At 45.1% G+C, this 19,928-nt stretch overlaps 1 protein-coding gene across 1 annotated transcript; it reads left to right on the forward strand.

Annotated features, from left to right (window-relative positions):
* The first annotated feature begins 8,387 nt into the window (after nucleotides 1-8,387).
* Nucleotides 8,388-14,589, forward strand: LOC123399485 (auxin response factor 25-like). Its single transcript, XM_045093894.1, has 14 exons — nucleotides 8,388-9,177; nucleotides 9,567-9,679; nucleotides 9,976-10,074; nucleotides 10,159-10,215; nucleotides 10,311-10,466; nucleotides 10,582-10,666; nucleotides 11,191-11,281; nucleotides 11,373-11,537; nucleotides 11,616-11,738; nucleotides 11,805-11,880; nucleotides 12,031-12,190; nucleotides 12,292-13,394; nucleotides 13,753-13,943; nucleotides 14,041-14,589. Exons 1-14 carry the CDS (start codon nucleotides 9,123-9,125, stop codon nucleotides 14,240-14,242), a joined length of 2,676 nt encoding a protein of 891 aa, XP_044949829.1. The 5' UTR covers nucleotides 8,388-9,122; the 3' UTR covers nucleotides 14,243-14,589.
* The last annotated feature ends 5,339 nt before the right edge of the window (nucleotides 14,590-19,928 follow it).

Genomic DNA, 19,928 nt, shown 5'->3' on the forward strand with positions numbered 1-19,928 from the left:
GCACCTTGATCCAGCAAGGAGGAGGGAGAGGTTGGGGAAGAACTCCAGCAGCACGACGGCGTGGTGTCGATGGAGAGACGAGGTCTCCCGGCAGGGCTTCGCCAAGCACCGGCACAGAGGAGGAGAAAGAAGGGCAGGGCTGCGCCGCGAGAGAGAGAAAACCGTGTGCCAAACAGCCCCGAAGTCTCAACTATATATAGGGGAGGGGGAGGGGGCGCAGCCCTTAGGGTTCCCACCCCCAAGGGGTGCGGCAGCCCCAAATGGGAGAGGGGGCGGCGGCCAGGGCAGGGAGGAGGGGTGGCACACCCCTCTGGTGGGCCTTAGGCCCACCTGCGCTAGGGTCCCCCCTCTCCCCTCTTCCTGCGCCATGGGCTGAGTGGGGGTGCACCAGCCCATCTAGGGGCTGGTTCCCTTCCCCACTTGTCCCATCTAGCCTCCCGGGGGCGTTGCCCCCCTTCGGTGGACCCCCGGGGCCACCTCCGGTGGTCCCGATGGTCCCGATACGTTACCGGTGATGCCCGAAACACTTCCGGTGTCCGAAACCATCCGTCCTATATATCAATCTTTACCTCCGGACCATTCCGGAGCTCCTCGTGACGTCCAGGATCTCATCCGGGACTCCGAAAAACTTTCGATAACCTCGTATAACAATTCCCTATAACCCTAGCGTCATCGAACCTTAAGTGTGTAGACCCTACGGGTTCGGGAGACAGGCAGACATGACCGAGACACCTCTCCGGCCAATAACCATCAGAGGGGTCTGGATACCCATGGTGGCTCCCACTTGCTCCACGATGATCTCATCGGATGAACCACGATGTCAAGGATTCAATCAATCCCGTATACAATTCCCTTCGTCTGTCGGTATAGAACTTGCCCAAGATTCGATCGTCGGTATACCTATACCTTGTTCAATCTCGTTACCGGTAAGTCTCTTTACTTGTTCCGTAGCACGTCATCGTGTGACTAACTCCTTAGTCACATTGAGCTCATGATGATGTTCTACCGAGTGGGCCCAGAGATACCTCTCCGTCACACGGAGTGACAAATCCCGATCTCGATTCGTACCAACCCAACAGACACTTTCGGAGGTACCCGTAGTGCACCTTTATAGTCACCTAGTTACGTTGTGACGTTTGATACACCCAAAGCACTCCTACGGTATCCGGGAGTTGCACAATCTCACGGTCGAAGGAAAAGACACTTGGCATTAGAAAAGCTTTAGCATACGAACAATACGATCTAGTGCTATGCTTAGGATTGAGCCTTGTCCATCACATCATTCTCCCAATGATGTGATCCCGTTATCAATGACATCTAATGCCCATGACCAGGAAACCATGATCATCTATTGACTAACGAGCTAGCCAACTAGGGGCTTGCTACGTACACATTGTGATCTATTTATTCACACATGTACTACTGTTTCCTGTTAATACAATTATAGCATGAACAATAGACGATTATCATGAACAGGAAAATATGATAATAACCATTTTATTATTGCCTCTAGGGCATATTTCCAACACTTGAAGCATCTCATTGCACGGTGGCCTAGCGGTGCACAAATCACCGACCAAGAAAGTTGATCACTAGTCAGATATGCATTATTTTGTTGCGCACTAGCCGGACATGCATTCCTTTGTTGCTCACTAGCTCAAAATGCATTGTTTTGTAGCATTCTCATGCTTGTTTGGTGTGTAAGAAGTTGGAGAAAAAAATTCACCATCATGCATTAATTTTTGGTCGAAGTTGACTGGGTAACCGAAGTGAAACATTTTTATAGACAAGAGCGCCACCCAAGCCAACATTGAAGAAAGCGATGGCCCTGCCGACCCAAACCCAATAACGCCGAAGAAGGTTAGAAGAAATTTGTGTGGAAAGAAGTGGGAGGAGGAGAGGACGAAGCGAGAAGATGCGGCGGCCAACCCAACGGAGAGGTTTGAGTACATCTTGGTGAAGAACGAGGAGGCATGCATGAAGCGGCCGAACCTTAAGGAGAAGAAAAGGGGGATGGTTCAAATTGTTGATGGAGGCGACAAACAAGAATCTCAAGCTCGAAGAGAGGCGGTCCATGATCGAAGAGAGGAAGGCCACAGTTCAAAAAAGAAGAAGATGAAGATTGCAACCAATGTCGAGAACGTCAAGATGTTAACCTTGAACGTGGGCTCTTTGAATGCCGACGCAAGAATGATCGTGCAACCCGTTCGCTACGAGATGTTGCAATGGTGGAAAGATCAGCTGACGCCACGGAAGAGCGAGGAGATGGACGCTGACGTGGTCCACACGGCGACGTCGGCGAGGGCACCTTGATCGGGGAGCACACGGCTGGGATTGCCGGTCCGACGGACAGATAATTGCACGTACTGCATGTTATATTAAATCCAGGGATGTAAAATCTAACATTTACCGATGAACATATGCAAAATGACATTAGACGACGGCCTTTGCTATCCGTGTGTCCGCATATTCGTTTCCTCACATCGCACGCGGGATCCAAACTTGGGGTTGCGGTTGGAGATGCCCCGACGAACACGGCTGTCGGAAAAAAAAAAAAAAAAAAAGAGGCGCGAATAAACCCGCGGACGAGGCCTCCGCATGCGGCTGCACGAGCGGTCATCTCGTCAGCAGCAGGACGTACGTACGCACGCACGCAGGCCGCACCGCGCAGGCAGGGGAAGGCGAAACGTGTAGCAGTACCGAGCAGCACGAGCCGTCCCGTCGGCGTAGGGCCCCGCCCGCCGCGCCATCGTCAGGTCCCGTCGTGTCGGCGCCCCTCCCCCGCCCGCCTTTCCACGCACCGCGGCCGAGAAAAAAAGCAGCAGCAGCAGGAAACGGCGGGGCCTCCGTGTCGCCGGCCGTCGCCCGTCGGCCGTCGGCCATGCATGCATGGAGCTTTGGCGTGGGAAACCAGCGGTAAGTTGGCGTGCACGGCAAACCGGTCCGGCACGTACGTGCCCGTGGAGTGCATGCTGGTGTACGTCACTAGCCGCAGCCGGCCGGTCCGGTAAGGCGGCAAGTACAATTTTCCCTGAACCCGGTACACTCGAGTCTACAATTGGTACCAGTACATCCCACGTACGTACTTACCACGTACATTTTTTACATGCCAGTAGATTTGCTACTCCTACGTAGAAGTACTTACGTAGACCGTAGCACATCGTACGTACTGGTAGTATACATGCTGGATTGCTGTTCCTACGTATTCTGATCGAGGCAGACCAGCATGAAACCCAGTGACCCACCCAGCAGCAGCGCACGTTGTTGTTTCCAAAAAGAAAGAAAAACAGCAGCGCACGTCCACACGGCCTACACGGCAGCCCGGCCCGGCCCGGCCCAGCGACCCACCGCCGGGAGAGAAGCAGCGCACCGCACGGGGTACGAGCGCTTGCCACCCGCTGCCCCCTCGTGCAACCGGTCGCGGCGACCGAGGTACGGGCGCCCGTCCATCGCCCATCGGACGGCGCCCATCGCCCGTCGGTCATGGTCCACGCGCGGGCCCGCCAGCCCCCGTGAGGAAAGGGACGAATCCTCGTACGAAGAGAGCGGGGGACAATGACGGGACTGCCCCTGCACGTGCCCGCGCCAGCCTCCGGGCGGTAATTTTCCCGGCGTTTTTGTTTTTGTTTCTCTGACGCCAACGGCGCGGGTGATTGGTGCGGTGATTTCCGGCCTTCTCGTGTCGCACGTACTGCCGACGTACGCGTACGAGGGCTGGGGTGGGTTTCGGGTTTGGGACCCTGGCTCTTCTCCTATTTGCGCCTATACCCCTGGGTCCATGCCCATTACCTTTTCCTGGATGCTTTTCCAAAACATGTTTGGTTCGCACGCATGGAAAATAAGGATGGTATTCCTTTCGTTTTAAAATAAGTATCGCAGACTTGACTAGTATATATTTTATAATAAATTAACGACGCTTATTTTAAGAGAGAGAGAGTGGTATTTTGACAGATGTAAAAAAAAGAGTTAAAAGACATGTATAGATGAGCAAAACCATGTGCGGTGTCGGACTACAATAGTCGAGCCCACATGTTTTTGAGGTGACTTATACATCAATGACAACTGTTAATGCATCTTGACTCGTTTGTCACTTCCACATTCAAGGTGAAAAGGAAGTTTTGAGAGAAGCAACCATCAGCTAGTTATCGACAACAGTGTCGGAGTTACGACAAGGCTGAAGTGGCCATGACCCATCCAAGCCCATGCATTTTTCTGTAATACTCCCTCCGTTCCTAAATATAAGTCTTTCTACGGATTCTACTAAAGGACTACGTACGGATGTATATAGACATACTTTAGAGTGTAGATTCATTCATTTTGCTTCGTATGTAGTCATCTAGTGAAATCTCTTTAAAGACTTATATTTAGGAACGGAGAAAGTATATATATATTTTTGACCATTAAATACAATCAATGTAGTTATTTTATACAGTCGACCCGTTCAGCTTTCTGGGCCAAGCTCCGCCGCTGATCGACAACACATTAAAACCTCGTTTATATTGACACTCTTTCCTTTTCTCATAGAAGACTAACCAAACACTTTTCTTATGACCTAGCTAAGGCCCTGTTTGGAACCACCCAGATTATATAATCTGGTTTTATAATTTTTATATTTCCAAACAGGACAGTTTATATTGTAGATTTTATAAACTAGATGATCAGATTATTATAATCTCATAATCTGTTCTACCCCAGCTAAAATGAGATTATGGATTACAAATGACGTGTTACCCTTGTAAACTTCAAGAGAATTACGCGGTGCCACCGTCACTTTCCTATTTTTCCTTGTAAACAGAGGGTAAACATGTCATTGTACAATTTAAAAGCTGGTTTACAGTTTATATAATCTAGCCTCCAAACATGTCCATCTGAATTATTTTTATAAACCAGATTATATAATTTATGTTCATAATCCAGATTATTATAATCTATTATGGTTCCAAACAGGGCCTAAACTTGATTGTGCTAGAGCTTTTCTTGTTTCACACACATCATTTTCTGGCCTGTTTATTGTGTTACGTCAATATCATCAATATTTAATGTTTGGTGTTTATTTTGCCGACTCTTACTACACGTTTGAACCGACAAGCTAATCTGAATAACATGTTGGGGTGACTCGTACATCAATGAGAATGCTTAATGCATCTTGACTCGCTTGTTGGTTCCATTTCCAAGGTGGAAAGGGAATTTGAAGAAAATCGTGTACCAACGAGCCACTAAAACCCAATTTACTTTGACAAACCTACCTTTTCTCATATATAAGACCAATAAGACTTGACCCTGTTGGAGTTTTTATCGTGTATATGTACATCATGTTAGGTGTGTTTGTTGTACTACCACTAGTGGGGACATGTCCTTTAGTCTCGGTTCACCAACCGGGACTAAAGGCCTAACCTTTAGTCCCGGCCCTGTTTCAAGCCGGGACCAAAGGTGCTCCACGTGGCCGCCTCGGAGGGAGTACCTTTAGTCCCGGTTCTACTTACGAACCGAGACTAAAGGATCTGTCTGTTTTTTTTTGTTTGACCCGAAAAGGTAGAATTTTTTTTAATTTTTTTCAAATTTTATTTTTGAATATTTTTTATGTTTTATTTCCAATTTTCTAATCTTTGAATTATTTGACAATTCAATCTCTAATCATCCATCCTCACTGCTCTAGCGTAGATCACTCATTTCAAATCGTCTAACTTTCCGGCCGATCACCCATCCTTTCACTACTTCAGCCCGAGCACGCTTAACTTTCCGGTTCTATCGCCCCTAGTTGCCAAGTGTGCACTTGTTGTTTTCCTGACAATAGTAAGCTATCAATCCTAAACAACTTGGGTCTTGATGTCATGTCACATGATTTAATTTTTTGAATTACAAACAATTATTAAAATAAACTTAATAAGTAACAATAATAGCGAATTTCAATGAAAACAACCTAATATTTTTAAATAAAATTATTTTTCCTTTTTTTTGGAAAAAACTTCTTTTTGAAATAATTTTTTTTCCATTTGGAATTTTGAGCATGTGAGAAAACTTCACCGGGCAAGCCCGGGTGAAATCGAGTACCAATTTTTTCTAGTTTTTTTAATATATTAATTTTTTTGGACGTCGTATGCAAAAGTTATGGCCGTTTATTTTTTTTCCTTTTTTTTGCAAAAACGGTCAAAATTCATATATCAAAATTTCTATACCAACTAGACACTAAAACCTAACAACATCTGAAAGAATTTTATTTTTTGAAGATTTTATCATTTTTGTTTAATTTTTGAAGATTTTATCATTTTTGTTTATTTTCTACAAAACTCAAAGTATCAAGGTTTCAGACGAAAACCCATCTGCTACAAAGGCATTTTTTTAAAATTAATTGAACTGTAGATTTTTTTGTGCATTCAATATGCACCATACTACAACATGTTAAAATCTACAGAAAGAACTAACTAAAAATAATAAAAAACAACAATTAAATGACTAAAACAACTATATAAGCAAAAAAATATTTCTTTAATTAAAATCCTAATTTAAATTATTCTAAAAATAACCAAATAAATCTTACTGTGACAACAATCTAACACATGAGTGGGAGGAAAAAGAATTAAATTACAAACTATTTGTAAACTCAAGTTATTCAAAAACTGGGTTTGAAGCAAATTTAAACCATTCAAATTTGAAAAATAATGGCACAAACAGAAACTAGACAATCTTTTGAATCTAATGCAAAAAAAATCAATCAAAAACATCAAATATCCTAAAAGATACAAGCAATTTAAAACAGATACCACAAACAAGAATTTGAAAACAGAAAAAAAAGCTGAACACCTTTAGTCCCGGTTCGTGACACGAACCGGGACTAAAGGTCTACCCTTTAGTCCCGGTTCAAGACACCAACCGGGACTAAATCCTCCAAACCCTTTAGTCCCAGTTCGAGACACGAACCGGGACTAAAGGTCCAAGACACGAACCGGGACTAAATCCTCCAAACCCTTTAGTCCGTGTTCGAGACACAAACCGGGAATAAAGGTTCCTTACAGGCCGGGACCAAAGCCTCGTGCGATTTGGGACGACGTGGCCGGGCCTTTAGTCCCGGCCCAGAGGCAGGCCGGGACTAAAGGGTCCAGGCCAAAGGCCCTTTTTCTACTAGTGTACGCCAGGGATCATCAATGCTTGCTATGTGTCTTTTGTCATCCTTAGGCCTGTGCCAATGAAAGTTTCTTAGCGTGGATTTATAGGCGTTTTGCTGATGTGTTACATTAGTTAATGATGAGGGAGAGAGTAGGGTTGTATCTTATCTAAGATACAACATTTGTCCGTCATCATATGTAAAAATGGTTAATAGCCCAATCACATCTATGCATGAGTACCAAATCATTAAATCAGGAGACAACCTCTAATAAGCAATGCACTGGGCTAATAGTTTTTTAAATTATGAATGTTATAGGAAACGATGCATTGGTACAAACCTTACTTTGCAACTCTTTCGACCCCGATAAGATAAGGCGAAGTTAATATGCGTTTTGACTATGTGCCAAGTGTAACACTAGGTTAGTTAAGCTAACGACATGTGGCCGTGACTCGTGAGAAATAGACAAACCTAGTTCAATGCATCTTGAATCGTCACTTCTACAAAGGTGAAGCGGAGAGTTGAAGTCACACCACGTCTTGTCTTATGTAGACACATTTGCTTTTCTGACAGAAACCCAGCCAAAACATTTATTATGATGATGTTTGATACCAGCTTGGTTCTTGTAAAAAGTACCTGTACTCATTTATCCATGCACCATAAATATACTGGATCTGAAAAATCTAAGTTTGAATGTTTCTCTTGCATACAATCAAAACTCTTGGCAAGGGTCAAACTAGAAAAGAAATGCTAAATAATCCTTCTATAAAAAAAATACTCCCTCCGATTTTTAAATATAGTTTTCTTTAAATTTTTTACTACAAGACTACTCCCTCCGTAAACTAATATAAAAACGTTTATAGATCACTAAAGTAGTGATCTAAACACTCTTATATTAGTTTACATACAAAGCAAAATGAATGAATCTATATTCTAAAGTAACATCCGTATATAGTTTTTTAATCAAATCTTTATAAAAACTTATATTTAAAAATGAAAGGAGTACAAGTGAGTGGTCTAAACCCTCTTATATTTCTTTACGGGAAGTACAAAACCTGAAGTTAAATGTTCCTTTACACGCCCAATCAACATTTCCGTACGTGAAGAAAAGCCAGCTAAAATCCCCAGAGCAACAAAAAAACGCAATTCAAGATCTTGTAAGGGGGCAAAGCAGAAAAAAGAAATTCAACCGACCTTTTTTACACGCCCCCTGCGACCGCGAGAGCCTCCTCCCTCCCTCCTCCGCTAGTCCGCTTCACACACACTAAACCCGGACGGGAAAAAAATAAAAAAGAAATTCCCACCACTTCTCGGCTTCCGCTCCCTCCCTCGATCCAGCCATGGCCGCCTAGCCCCACCCCTCCCCGCGCCGCTAGGGTTTCCGCCCGCGCCGACGCGCCCTCCGCCGCGAGCCCAGCTCCCGCCCCGTGGCCGCGGCGTCCGATTCGGCCGCCGGGTGGTGGGGTCCGGTCCGGTCTGGTCTGGTCTGGTCTGGCCTGCCGTGGTCTGGTCCCGGGCGAGCAATGGCGACTCGAGGGGGCGAGTGGTCGCGGTTCTCGGTGAGCGGCGAGTTGTGCCTCCGCGAGCCGCGCTACTTCTGCTTCCTCAGCTGATGGGCTCGGGCCGGCTGCCTTCCTCGGTTTCTCCGTGCTCGGTGGAATCCGCTCCGGAGCATTGAGGGGCCGTCTTCCTGGGTCGGCGCTGTTCGCCGGGGAAGAAGAAGAAGGTTTGGATCGGCGGGCGGGTCCGGACTGAAGGTCCGTTGGAGCGTCTGGGATTCGGGCGCGCTGGGGTCGGCAATGGCGAGGGTTTGCCTGGGTGGCTCCGGCTTCGGTTAGGGCCCCGCCTCAACCCGAGGCGGCCGCTGCTTCGTGGCGTCAGGTTGGGCGAAGCGGCGGTGGAGGATGGAGGACCTGCTCTGGCCGCAGTGGGACAAGTCGGGCGTTGCTGCCGGGAGCGCGGCGCAGTTCTGAGCAGCTGCTTCGGAGTTCGGTGTTGTCGGCGTCGGTCGCGTCCCTCCATGGAGAGAAAGCTCTCCATGTCCGAGATGCCGCAGCCCCTGCCTGAAAATGACGGTACATCTCGTCTGCATTAATTCAGCCGTTCAATTCCCAGCTCGTGCTCCTGTCCGCATCTCCAGTGGATTATTTATGGGCTGTGGAATGCTCTGATCGTGCGCTTGAAATGAAGACGCTGAACAAATCGTGCAAATTCAGCCCGCCTGTGCTTGTGCATGATTGATCGCGTACATGTAGCTCCATTGCTGGCCTGCACCGAACAAATGCTTGCATTGGTTGCCTTTATTTATTTATTTATCCTTCTCATGTTATATGGCATTATTGTTACTCACTGTGCCTCCTCCCCGTTGTGACTTCTTGTCTGTGCCCAAGTACGAATAGCAGCTTCACATGAGCTTTGCTTTCTGGTGGTTTCTGTTCGCTCATGTGTGCTTGGCACTTTTCAGGGGAGCAAAGGTGTCTCAACTCGGAGCTATGGCATGCATGCGCTGGGCCCCTTGTGTCTCTGCCCGCGGTTGGAAGCCGGGTCATCTATTTTCCACAGGGTCACAGTGAGCAGGTCCGTAGGTTTTATCGGTTTGTACCACCAATATACATTATGTTTTTCAAAAAGATAAAGATAAAGATAAAGTATAGTTTGTGCCTGTTCCCTTAGTGCTCAGGGGGTTCTTATTCTTTTCACAATGCAGCATGTAAACATCATACGGTTTGCGATTCTACTGAGACATAGCTTTAGTGAAAAATTAAAGGTGTCATTATGTGAAGAATCGATTTTGTTGCATGGATGTTGTCCAATTACAGTTTTCTAAAGCCATTTTTAGTGCAGTTCTCTAAAGTGATTTTACTTTTGCGTAGGTTGCCGCATCAACTAATAAGGAGGTTGATGCTCAAATCCCTAATTATCCAAATCTCCCCCCTCAGTTGATCTGCCAGCTTCATAATGTCACGATGCATGTAAGTTTACACTTCACACATAGAAGGGACCATCATGTAGTTTTCTAAGAGGTGCCGTGAGATCATTTCTTGATGCTAATGCAGGCTGATGCAGAGACTGATGAAGTTTATGCCCAAATGACACTGCAGCCGTTGAGCCCGGTATTAATCACATTTCTCTCTTCTTGTAGCCTGGATTCTGATAACAGGTTATGTAGGTTAAAATATCGAAATAATTATTATAATTCTGATAACAGGAAGAGCAAAAGGAGCCTTTTCTTCCAATCGAGTTGGGTGCTGCTAGCAAGCAGCCGACTAATTACTTCTGCAAGACTTTGACTGCAAGTGATACAAGTACACATGGCGGATTTTCTGTTCCTCGACGTTCTGCTGAGAAAGTCTTCCCTCCATTGGTAACGTCCAGTGAAATTTAGTTTGTTTTTCTCAATTGCATTTATAAGAAATGGTCATATTTTGTTCATTTTAAATTGGGTTAATTAGATAAATGACATGTTCAATTTTCTACAGGATTTCTCTCTGCAGCCTCCATGCCAGGAGCTCATTGCAAAAGATCTGCATGACAATGAATGGAAATTTCGCCACATATTTCGTGGTATGTACTAGTAATCTCAAATTATGTGCAGCATGTGCATAGATGATAATGATTATTATTGATCAAGTAAAAGCTACTCCCTCCGTTCCTAAATATAAGTCTTTTTAGAGATTCTATTATGGACTACATACGGATGTATATAAACATATTTTAAAGTGTAGATTCACTCATTTTGCTCCGTATGTAGTCCATTATAAAATCTCTAAAAAGACTTATGTTTAGGAACGGAGGTGATAGTAGTTTATAAGAATCCTAGAAAGACTAGCAAAAAGTATATTGTGCAACTTTTAGATGAGAAGGTTCTAGGACCTTCTTGTTAGTCCGTAGAATTGTCATTTCCTTCTGCCAGCTGGACTTAGTAGGGTTTTGCTTGCCTGGGGAATTTCTCTGGGAAACATTGTAATGATAATACTCCATCTAAAATAGTTCCCATGTTGCAGAGTTCTTGATGTATTTAATTTTGTTCTGGGATATATTGGACTCTTAGTTGACCAGTGCTCTTAGCCCTTGCACTTGTTATGCAGGTCAGCCAAAAAGGCATCTCCTGACTACAGGTTGGAGTGTCTTTGTAAGTGCAAAGCGACTAGTAGCAGGGGATTCTGTTATTTTCATCTGGTACCGACAACTATATTTCCTAACCATACACTGTTACCCTAGTTGTTCGTGTTACACGTTGATCACACATAACACTTTTCCATGTTTCCAGGAATGATAATAACCAACTTCTCTTGGGGATTCGTCATGCAAATCGTCCTCAGACAGTTATGCCGTCTTCTGTGCTGTCAAGCGACAGCATGCATATAGGCCTTCTTGCAGCAGCAGCTCATGCTGCGGCCACAAACAGTCGTTTCACTATTTTCTATAACCCCCGGTATATTCATCATGATCCCAATTCAACTAATAGATAACTATATTTCTATACCTAATTAACATGTTTGCCTTTTATCAGGGCTAGCCCTTCTGAGTTCATCATTCCACTGGCTAAGTATGTCAAATCTGTTTATCACACACGTGTGTCTGTTGGAATGCGGTTTAGAATGCTTTTTGAGACAGAGGAGTCAAGTGTCAGACGGTAAGTCAAAAATTGAACCGAGTAACAGCATGAAAACTGTGAGCTGACAGTTTGTTCTTCTTTCAGATACATGGGTACAATTACAACCATAAGTGATCTTGACTCTGCACGTTGGCCAAATTCACACTGGCGTTCTGTCAAGGTAATTATGTCATGATTCCAGAGTACCTGCTCTTATCTTGTTTCATTATTCACCTCAACCTATTAACTCTGTTGCTGCATGCTTCACAGTTTCCTTTGTGAGAACATGTTCAACCTTAAATGGTAATGGCTGAAATTTTATTTGTTTTAGGTTGGTTGGGACGAGTCCACCGCTGGTGAGAAACAACCTAGAGTGTCACTCTGGGAGATTGAGCCATTGACAACCTTTCCGATGTATCCAACTGCTTTTCCTTTAAGACTGAAGCGTCCATGGGCTTCAGGGCTGCCTTCTATGCATGGCATGTTCAATGGTAGGCTGATCAATGACAAGAATAGCAGTATACGTGGTTCTGCTTGTATAATTCAACCAAGCGTTCTTTTAATCAAGTTCTGTTCTGTATTATATGCTCAGGTGTCAAGAATGATGATTTTGCTCGTTATTCTTCTCTCATGTGGCTCGGTGATGGGGATAGAGGGGCTCAGTCGTTGAACTTCCAGGGAGTTGGAGCGTCACCTTGGCTTCAGCCAAGAATAGATTCTCCATTGTTGGGTCTTAAGCCAGACACATACCAGCAAATGGCTGCAGCAGCACTGGAAGAGATTAGAACTGGGGATCCTTCGAAACAGTCCTCAGCTCTCTTGCAATTCCAACAGACTCAGAATCCGAACGGTGGGTTGAATTCTGTGTATGCCAATCATGTTCTACAGCAGATGCAGTATCAGGCTCAGCAGTCGTCTCTGCAAACTGTTCAGCACGGCCATAGTCAGTACAGTGGTAATCCTGGGTTTCTTCAAAGTCAGTTTCAGCAGCTGCATTTGCATAATCCTCCGGCACCATCGCAGCAAGGGCATCAGGTTATACAACAATCTCACCAGGAGATGCAACAACAGCTTTCATCTGGTTGTCATCGTATTTCAGATGTAGATTCTAGCATGTCTGGTTCTGAGTCTGCTTCGCAGTCACAACCTCCATTCTACCAGCAGAACCTCTTAGAAGGAAACAATGATCCATCGATGCATCTGCACAATGGTTTCCGTAACTTCTCTAGCCAAGATGCTTCAAACCTTGTCAGTTTGCCTCGAACTGACCAATTAATGGCGCCGGAGGGATGGCCTTCAAAGAGGTTGGCTGTGGAACCCCTTGGTCATATTGAATCTCGGTCTGTGCAACCCAAACATGAGAATGTAAATCACCAGAGTAATATATCCCACTTTGCTGGCACCTTGGCGCCACAGTCAGCAAGAGACTCATCCAGTGTCCAGGCTTATGTTGCAAATGTTGACAACCACTTTCTTTCATCATCATTTGCATTCCAGGACGGAATGGCAGGTGCAAGGGGTGGCAGCAGCAGTGGAACTGTTTCTATGGCCATACCTTTGTTGAGGTATAGTGGCGAAGATTTGCCACCCGCAGACACCTTAGCAACTTCGAGTTGTTTAGGCGAATCGGGAACCTTCAACTCTCTTGATAATATGTGTGGTGTAGACCCATCACAAGATGGTATCTTTGTGAAGGTATGTGTTTTCTACTTATGTATTATGTTCTTTAATTCTTCAATGCATATTCTTCAAAGTGGATCTGATGAATTAAGAGGTAATGTGGATCTGATGACTTGAGAGGTAATGTGGATCTGATGACTCAAGAGGTAAAGAGTTCATATTAAGTGGGCTTAAGAGGCAAAGAGTTCGTATCAGTTACTGTACTTCTTAAAGTTTTGTGTGAAGTCTTACATTATCTTGAGCACAATTATTGTGTCACCAATGGCACCATTTTGACGAGTGCCAACACACAGTTACCTGCTAATCCATCTTATTATGCATAGTTCTTCTGCATGAACTGAAGGCTGAATTCTTTTGATGTTGGTTTTATTAGGTTTGCAAATCAGGGTCCCCTGGAAGATCGCTCGACATCACCAAATTCAGCAGCTACTATGAGTTACGTAGTGAGCTGGAGCATCTATTTGGCCTGGAAGGCCAACTGGAGGACCCCGTAAGATCAGGCTGGCAGCTTGTATTCGTCGACCGAGAAAATGATATTCTTCTCGTTGGCGACGACCCATGGCAGTAAGTGACCCAGAAAAACCATCTCCGGTTGTATGCACATACAATAAATTCAATCTCCTCTTGGTGCATAACATCTTTGAACGCCGTTCTTTCCCAGGGAGTTTGTGAATAGCGTAGGGTGCATCAAGATACTCTCGCCGCAGGAGGTGCAGCGGATGGTCCGCGGCGGCGAAGGCCTTCTGTCTTCTGCACCTGGAGCGAGGATGGCGCAGGGCGATGTCTGCGACGGTTATTCTGGGGGCCATGACTTACAGAATCTCACCGGCAGCATGGCCTCCGTACCATCACTGGACTACTGAAACGGAGACCGGAGCCCGGAACTAAACCAGCACTCCAGGACAGCAGCATCACGGGGTATCGCGATGTGTCCGGTCCACCAACCCTAGCTAGTCCTCTCCTCGCCATGAACTCTAGTCAATAATATAGTTAGACGATCTACCACATCATTCCGATCATGGATATGTTGTATTGATCGCTGCTTCGGCTCTATGATAGCCTAGTCTCGGAATGGCAGACAACAACCGCTCCTATGAATGGAGGCAGTATGGTACCGCGGAACTGTGGAAGTGACCACCTTATTATGTAGCAATATGCATGACCTAAAACTGAGTATTCCGACTGGAGACATAAAACTGATTATTCCCGACTGGAGCCTAGACTTTTCACCGCCAAATAGGTGCGGTTGATCCGCCGTGCTGGGATCTAAAGATTATGTTCTGTTTTGTGTGCTTTGACCTGTAAAAGTTGCATATGGTGGTTGTTAGATATGCTGCACCGGGTCATGATTCCATGCGTGCCAAAGTGCAGACCATAGGGATACTGACTTTTTGAGAGGCCATTTGCTTCCCTGTCTGCTTGGTGCGTCAAAAGTTTTGTTCATGAAGAAATAACCGTGCAACATAGTGTTAAAAGTCTCTGGTTGGTTGGTAATCTGAGATTGTGAGGTGTTTCTCTTATGTTGAAATGGCTCCCTTAAAATGGGTTTCCGTTTCGTTTTATAAATAGGAGCACAATAAGTCCCGAACATTTGGGTTTTGTCCATGACGAATCTAACGTTTTTTATTGCAACTTTAGTTGATGCCAGGGGCAAATTTTGAACGTTCAGGATTTATCATCTTTCAGGCAGTTTGGCTCGCAATTAAGCTAGGGTTCAGGATTTATCATCTTTCAGGCAGTTTGGCTCGCAATAAAGCTAGGGTTCAGGATTTATCATCTTTCAGGCAGTTTTGGCTCGCAATAAAGCTAGGGTCCGAGCAAGACCTATCTATCTACCTCTCCAAACACAATATCTTTATTACCTATTATCATCTCCGTATAAATAAGCATCCACCATGTTCGTACATAAAAAACAGGAGGTGCATGTTCGAGAAAGAAAATACTCCTTCCTTTCCGGTTTATAGGGCTCAAATCTGAAATCTCATCAATCAAGGTGAATTGTGAGTGGATGCACTAGTTTTAACTAGGCAATGAAATATGTCTCACATATTCAATTTTCAAGACAATAAATGTAGCATCCTCCTTTTCATTGGACTTGCATGGTGGATGTAAAAAACGATGCATGCATAGCCACTCATCTCCTTTCTCTAAACTCTATGAATTAAATATGGTGTGGGACTCAAAGCACTTTAACTCAATTAGACTCAAAATGAGCCTAATATAACGGAAATCTGAAAATTTTGAAATGAGCCCTATAAACCGAAAAGGAGGGAGTACAAGGTTTGCTGGACAACAGCACACGCACGCCCAACAATAAAAGTAAAGGAGATACAAAACTCCCCATAGCCAAAAGTAAGGGAGAGAAGCATCCTAGTGGCCTCCCTGCCTACATCAACTAGACAGGAGGAGAGAATATGGGCGCAGGGTAAGAGGGCAATCCTCCACAGGTTTGATGTATTTTAGGGGGTGCCCTCCCACATATATATAGGTGGAATCCAAGGTGGGTGGCCAACTTGGGGAGGAAGGCCCCCTTGGTTCGACCGACCTAGGAAATGAGTTCTTCCAAGACTCCATCTCCTCGGCGCCTTGCCTCGTGAGGTCTCCTAGGTCAGCGACCCATTAAGGGGCCATAACGCTTTGCACCCCAAGACATGTGTCTGTGTGTGTGGGGGGGGGGAGGGAGAACTTTTCGGAAGCTTGTAGGACCTTCCCAAAGATTTTTGGGATCCTCCATCCTTTTTCTTGAGAAATCTATCGATAATGCTAGGTATTTAAAATGGATTCTATCTTGCTTTGAACCCTTGTCTGGCATGAGAATTTATTTCCACAAGAGTGATCTGCTTACTATCAACATTTGTGAAGGGGAGGCTACTTCTTTTGCCCAAATATTTTGTTGTAAAATTTCTTCTTTCCCTTTTAAATATCTCGGGTTTTCCCTACATTCATAGGATCATTAAAATTATTTTATATTGGATAGAGAAACCTCTTTCTTACTGGGGAAGCTGATTCTTTTATCTCTTGCATTTCCAGTATTTGTGCCTACCTCATTTATATGATTAAATTTCAAAAGTGAGAAACTAATGCTATTATCTCTCAAATGCCTCATGTCTTTTGGGTCAATCCTGTTGGAAATATGCCCTAGAGGCAATAATAAATTAGTTATTATTATATTTCTTAGTTCATGATAATCGTTTATTATCCATGCTATAATTGTATTGATTGGAAACACAGTGCATGTGCGGATACATAGACAAAACACTGTCCCTAGTAAGCCTCTAGTTGACTAGCTCGTTGATCAAAGATGGTCAAGGTTTCCTGACCATAGGCAAGTGTTGTCACTTGATAATGGGATCACATCATTAGGAGAATCATGTGATGGACTGGACCCAAACTAATAGACGTAGCATGTTGATCGTGTCATTTTGTTGCTACTGTTTTCTGCGTGTCAAGTATTTGTTCCTATGACCATGAGATCATATAACTCACTGACACTGAAGGAATGCTTTGTGTGTATCAAACGTCGCAACGTAACTGGGTGACTATAAAGATGCTCTACAGGTGTCTCCGAAGGTGTTCGTTGAGTTAGTATGGATCGAGACTTGGATTTGTCACTCCGTGTGACGGAGAGGTATCTCGGGGCCCACTCGGTAATACAACATCACACACAAGCCTTGCAAGCAATGTGACTTAGTGTAAGTTGCGGGATCTTGTATTACGGAACGAGTAAAGAGACTTGCCGGTAAACGAGATTGAAATAGGTATGCGGATAATGACGATCGAATCTCGGGCAAGTAACATACCGAAGGACAAAGGGAATGACATACGGGATTATATGAATCCTTGGCACTGAGGTTCAAATGATAAGATCTTCGTAGAATATGTAGGATCCAATATGGGCATCCAGGTCCTGCTATTGGATATTGACCGAGGAGTCACTCGGGTCATGTCTACATAGTTCTCGAACCCGCAGGGTCTGCACACTTAAGGTTCGACGTTGTTTTATGCGTATTTGAGTTATATGGTTGGTTACCGAATGTTGTTTGGAGTCCCGGATGAGATCACGGACGTCACCAGGGTTTCCGGAATGGTCCGGAACGAAGATTGATATATAGGATGACCTCATTTGATTACCGGAAAGGTTTTCGGAGTTACCGGGAATGTACCGGGAATGACGAATGGGTTCCGGGTGTTCACCGGGAGGGGCAACCCACCCCGGGGAAGCCCATAGGCCTTGGGGGTGGCGCACCAGCCCTTAGTGGGCTGGTGGGACAGCCCAAGAAGGCTCTATGCGCCATAGGAAGAAAATCAAAGAGAAAAAAAAGAGGAGGTGGGAAAAGGGGGAAGGACTTCTCGTTCCAAACCTAGTTGGATTCGGTTTGGAAGGGGAGGACTCCCCCCCTTGGCTCGGCCGACCCCCTTGGGGCCCCTTGAGCCCCAAGGCAAGGCCCCCCCCTCTTCCCCCTATATATACGGAGGTTTTAGGGCTGATTTGAGACAACTTTGCCACGGCAGCCCGACCACATACCTCCACGGTTTTACCTCTAGATCGCGTTTCTGCGGAGCTCGAGCGGAGCCTTGCTGAGATTAGATCACCACCAACCTCCGGAGCGCCGTCACGCTGCCGGAGAACTCATCTACCTCTCCGTCTCTCTTGCTGGATCAAGAAGGCCGAGATCATCGTCGAGCTGTACGTGTGCTGAACGCGGAGGTGCCGTCCGTTCGGCACTAGATCGTGGGAGTGATCGCGGGACGGTTCGCGGGGCGGATCGAGGGACATGAGGACGTTCCACTACATCAACCGCGTTCAGTAACGCTTCTGCTGTGCGATCTACAAGGGTACGTAGATCGAATATCCCTTCTCGTAGATGGACATCACCATGATAGGTCTTCGTGCGCGTAGGAAAATTTTTGTTTCCCATGCGACGTTCCCCAACAGTGGCATCATGAGCTAGGTTCATGCGTAGATGTCTTCTCGAGTAGAACACAAAAGTTTTTGTGGGCGGTGGTGTGCGTTTTGCTGCCCTCCTTAGTCTTTTCTTGATTCCGCGGTATTGTTGGATTGAAGCGGCTTGGACTGACATTACTCGTACGCTTACGAGAGACTGGTTTCATCGCTACGAGTAACCCCGTTGCTCAAAGATGACTAGCAAGTGTCAGTTTCTCCAACTTTAGTTGAATCGGATTTGACCGAGAAGGTCCTTGTGTAAGGTTAAATAGCAATTCATATATCTCCGTTGTGGTGTTCGTAAGTAAGATGCGATCCTACTAGATACCCATGGTCACCACGTAAAACATGCAACAACAAAATTAGAGGACGTCTAACTTGTTTTTGCAGGGTATGCTTGTGATGTGATATGGCCAACGATGTGATGTGATATATTGGATGTATGAGATGATCATGTTGTAATAGATAATATCGACTTGCACGTCGATGGTACGGCAAACGGCAGGAGCCATACGGTTGTCTTTAAACTAACGTTTGTGCTTGCAGATGCGTTTACTATATTGCTAGGACGTAGCTTTAGTAGTAATAGCATGAGTAGCACGACAACCCCAATGGCGACACATTGATGGAGATCATGATGATGGAGATCATGGTGTGACGCCAGTGACAAGAAGATCGTGCCGGTGCTTTGGTGATGGAGATCAAGAAGCACGTGATGATGGCCATATCATGTCACTTATGAATTGTATGTGATGTTAATCCTTTATACACCTTATCTTGCTTAGAACGACGGTAGCATTGTGAGGTGATCTCTCACTAAAATTTCAAGACGAAATTGTGTTCTCCCCGACTGTGCACCGTTGCGACAGTTCTTCGTTTCGAGACACCACGTGATGATCGGGTGTGATAGACTCAACGTTCACATACAACGGGTGCAAAACAGTTGCACACGCAGAACACTCGGGTTAAGCTTGACGAGCCTAGCATGTGCAGACATGGCCTTGGAACACATGAGACCGAAAGGTCGAGCATGAATCGTATAGTTGATATGATTAGCATAGAGATGCTTACCACTGAAACTATTCTCGACTCACGTGATGATCGGACTTGAGCTAGTGGATTTGGATCATGTACCACTCAAATGACTAGAGAGATGTACTTTTTGAGTGGGAGTTCTTAAGTAATATGATTAATTGAACTAATTGTCATGAACATAGTCTAATGGTCTTTGCGAATTACGATGTAGCTTGCGCTATAGCTCTACTGTTTTTTATATGTTCCTAGAGAAAATTTAGTTGAAAGTTGATAGTAGCAAACTTTGCAGACTAAGTCTGTAAAACTGAGGATTGTCCTCGTTGCTGCGCAGAAGGCTTATGTCCTTAATGCACCACTCGGTGTGCTGCACCTCGAGCGTCGTCTGTGGATGCTGTGAACATCCGACATACACGTTTCTGATGACTACACGATAGTTCAGTGCAAAATACTTAATGGCTTAGAAGCAAGGCGCCGAAAACGTTTTGAAACGTCACGGAACATAAGTGATGTTCTAAAGAGATGAAATTGTGATTTCATGCTTGTGCCCTTGTTAAGAGGTACGAGACCTC

Source organism: Hordeum vulgare, chromosome 5H (genome assembly GCF_904849725.1).
Source record: "Hordeum vulgare subsp. vulgare chromosome 5H, MorexV3_pseudomolecules_assembly, whole genome shotgun sequence".
Classification (NCBI taxonomy): Eukaryota; Viridiplantae; Streptophyta; class Magnoliopsida; order Poales; family Poaceae; genus Hordeum; species Hordeum vulgare.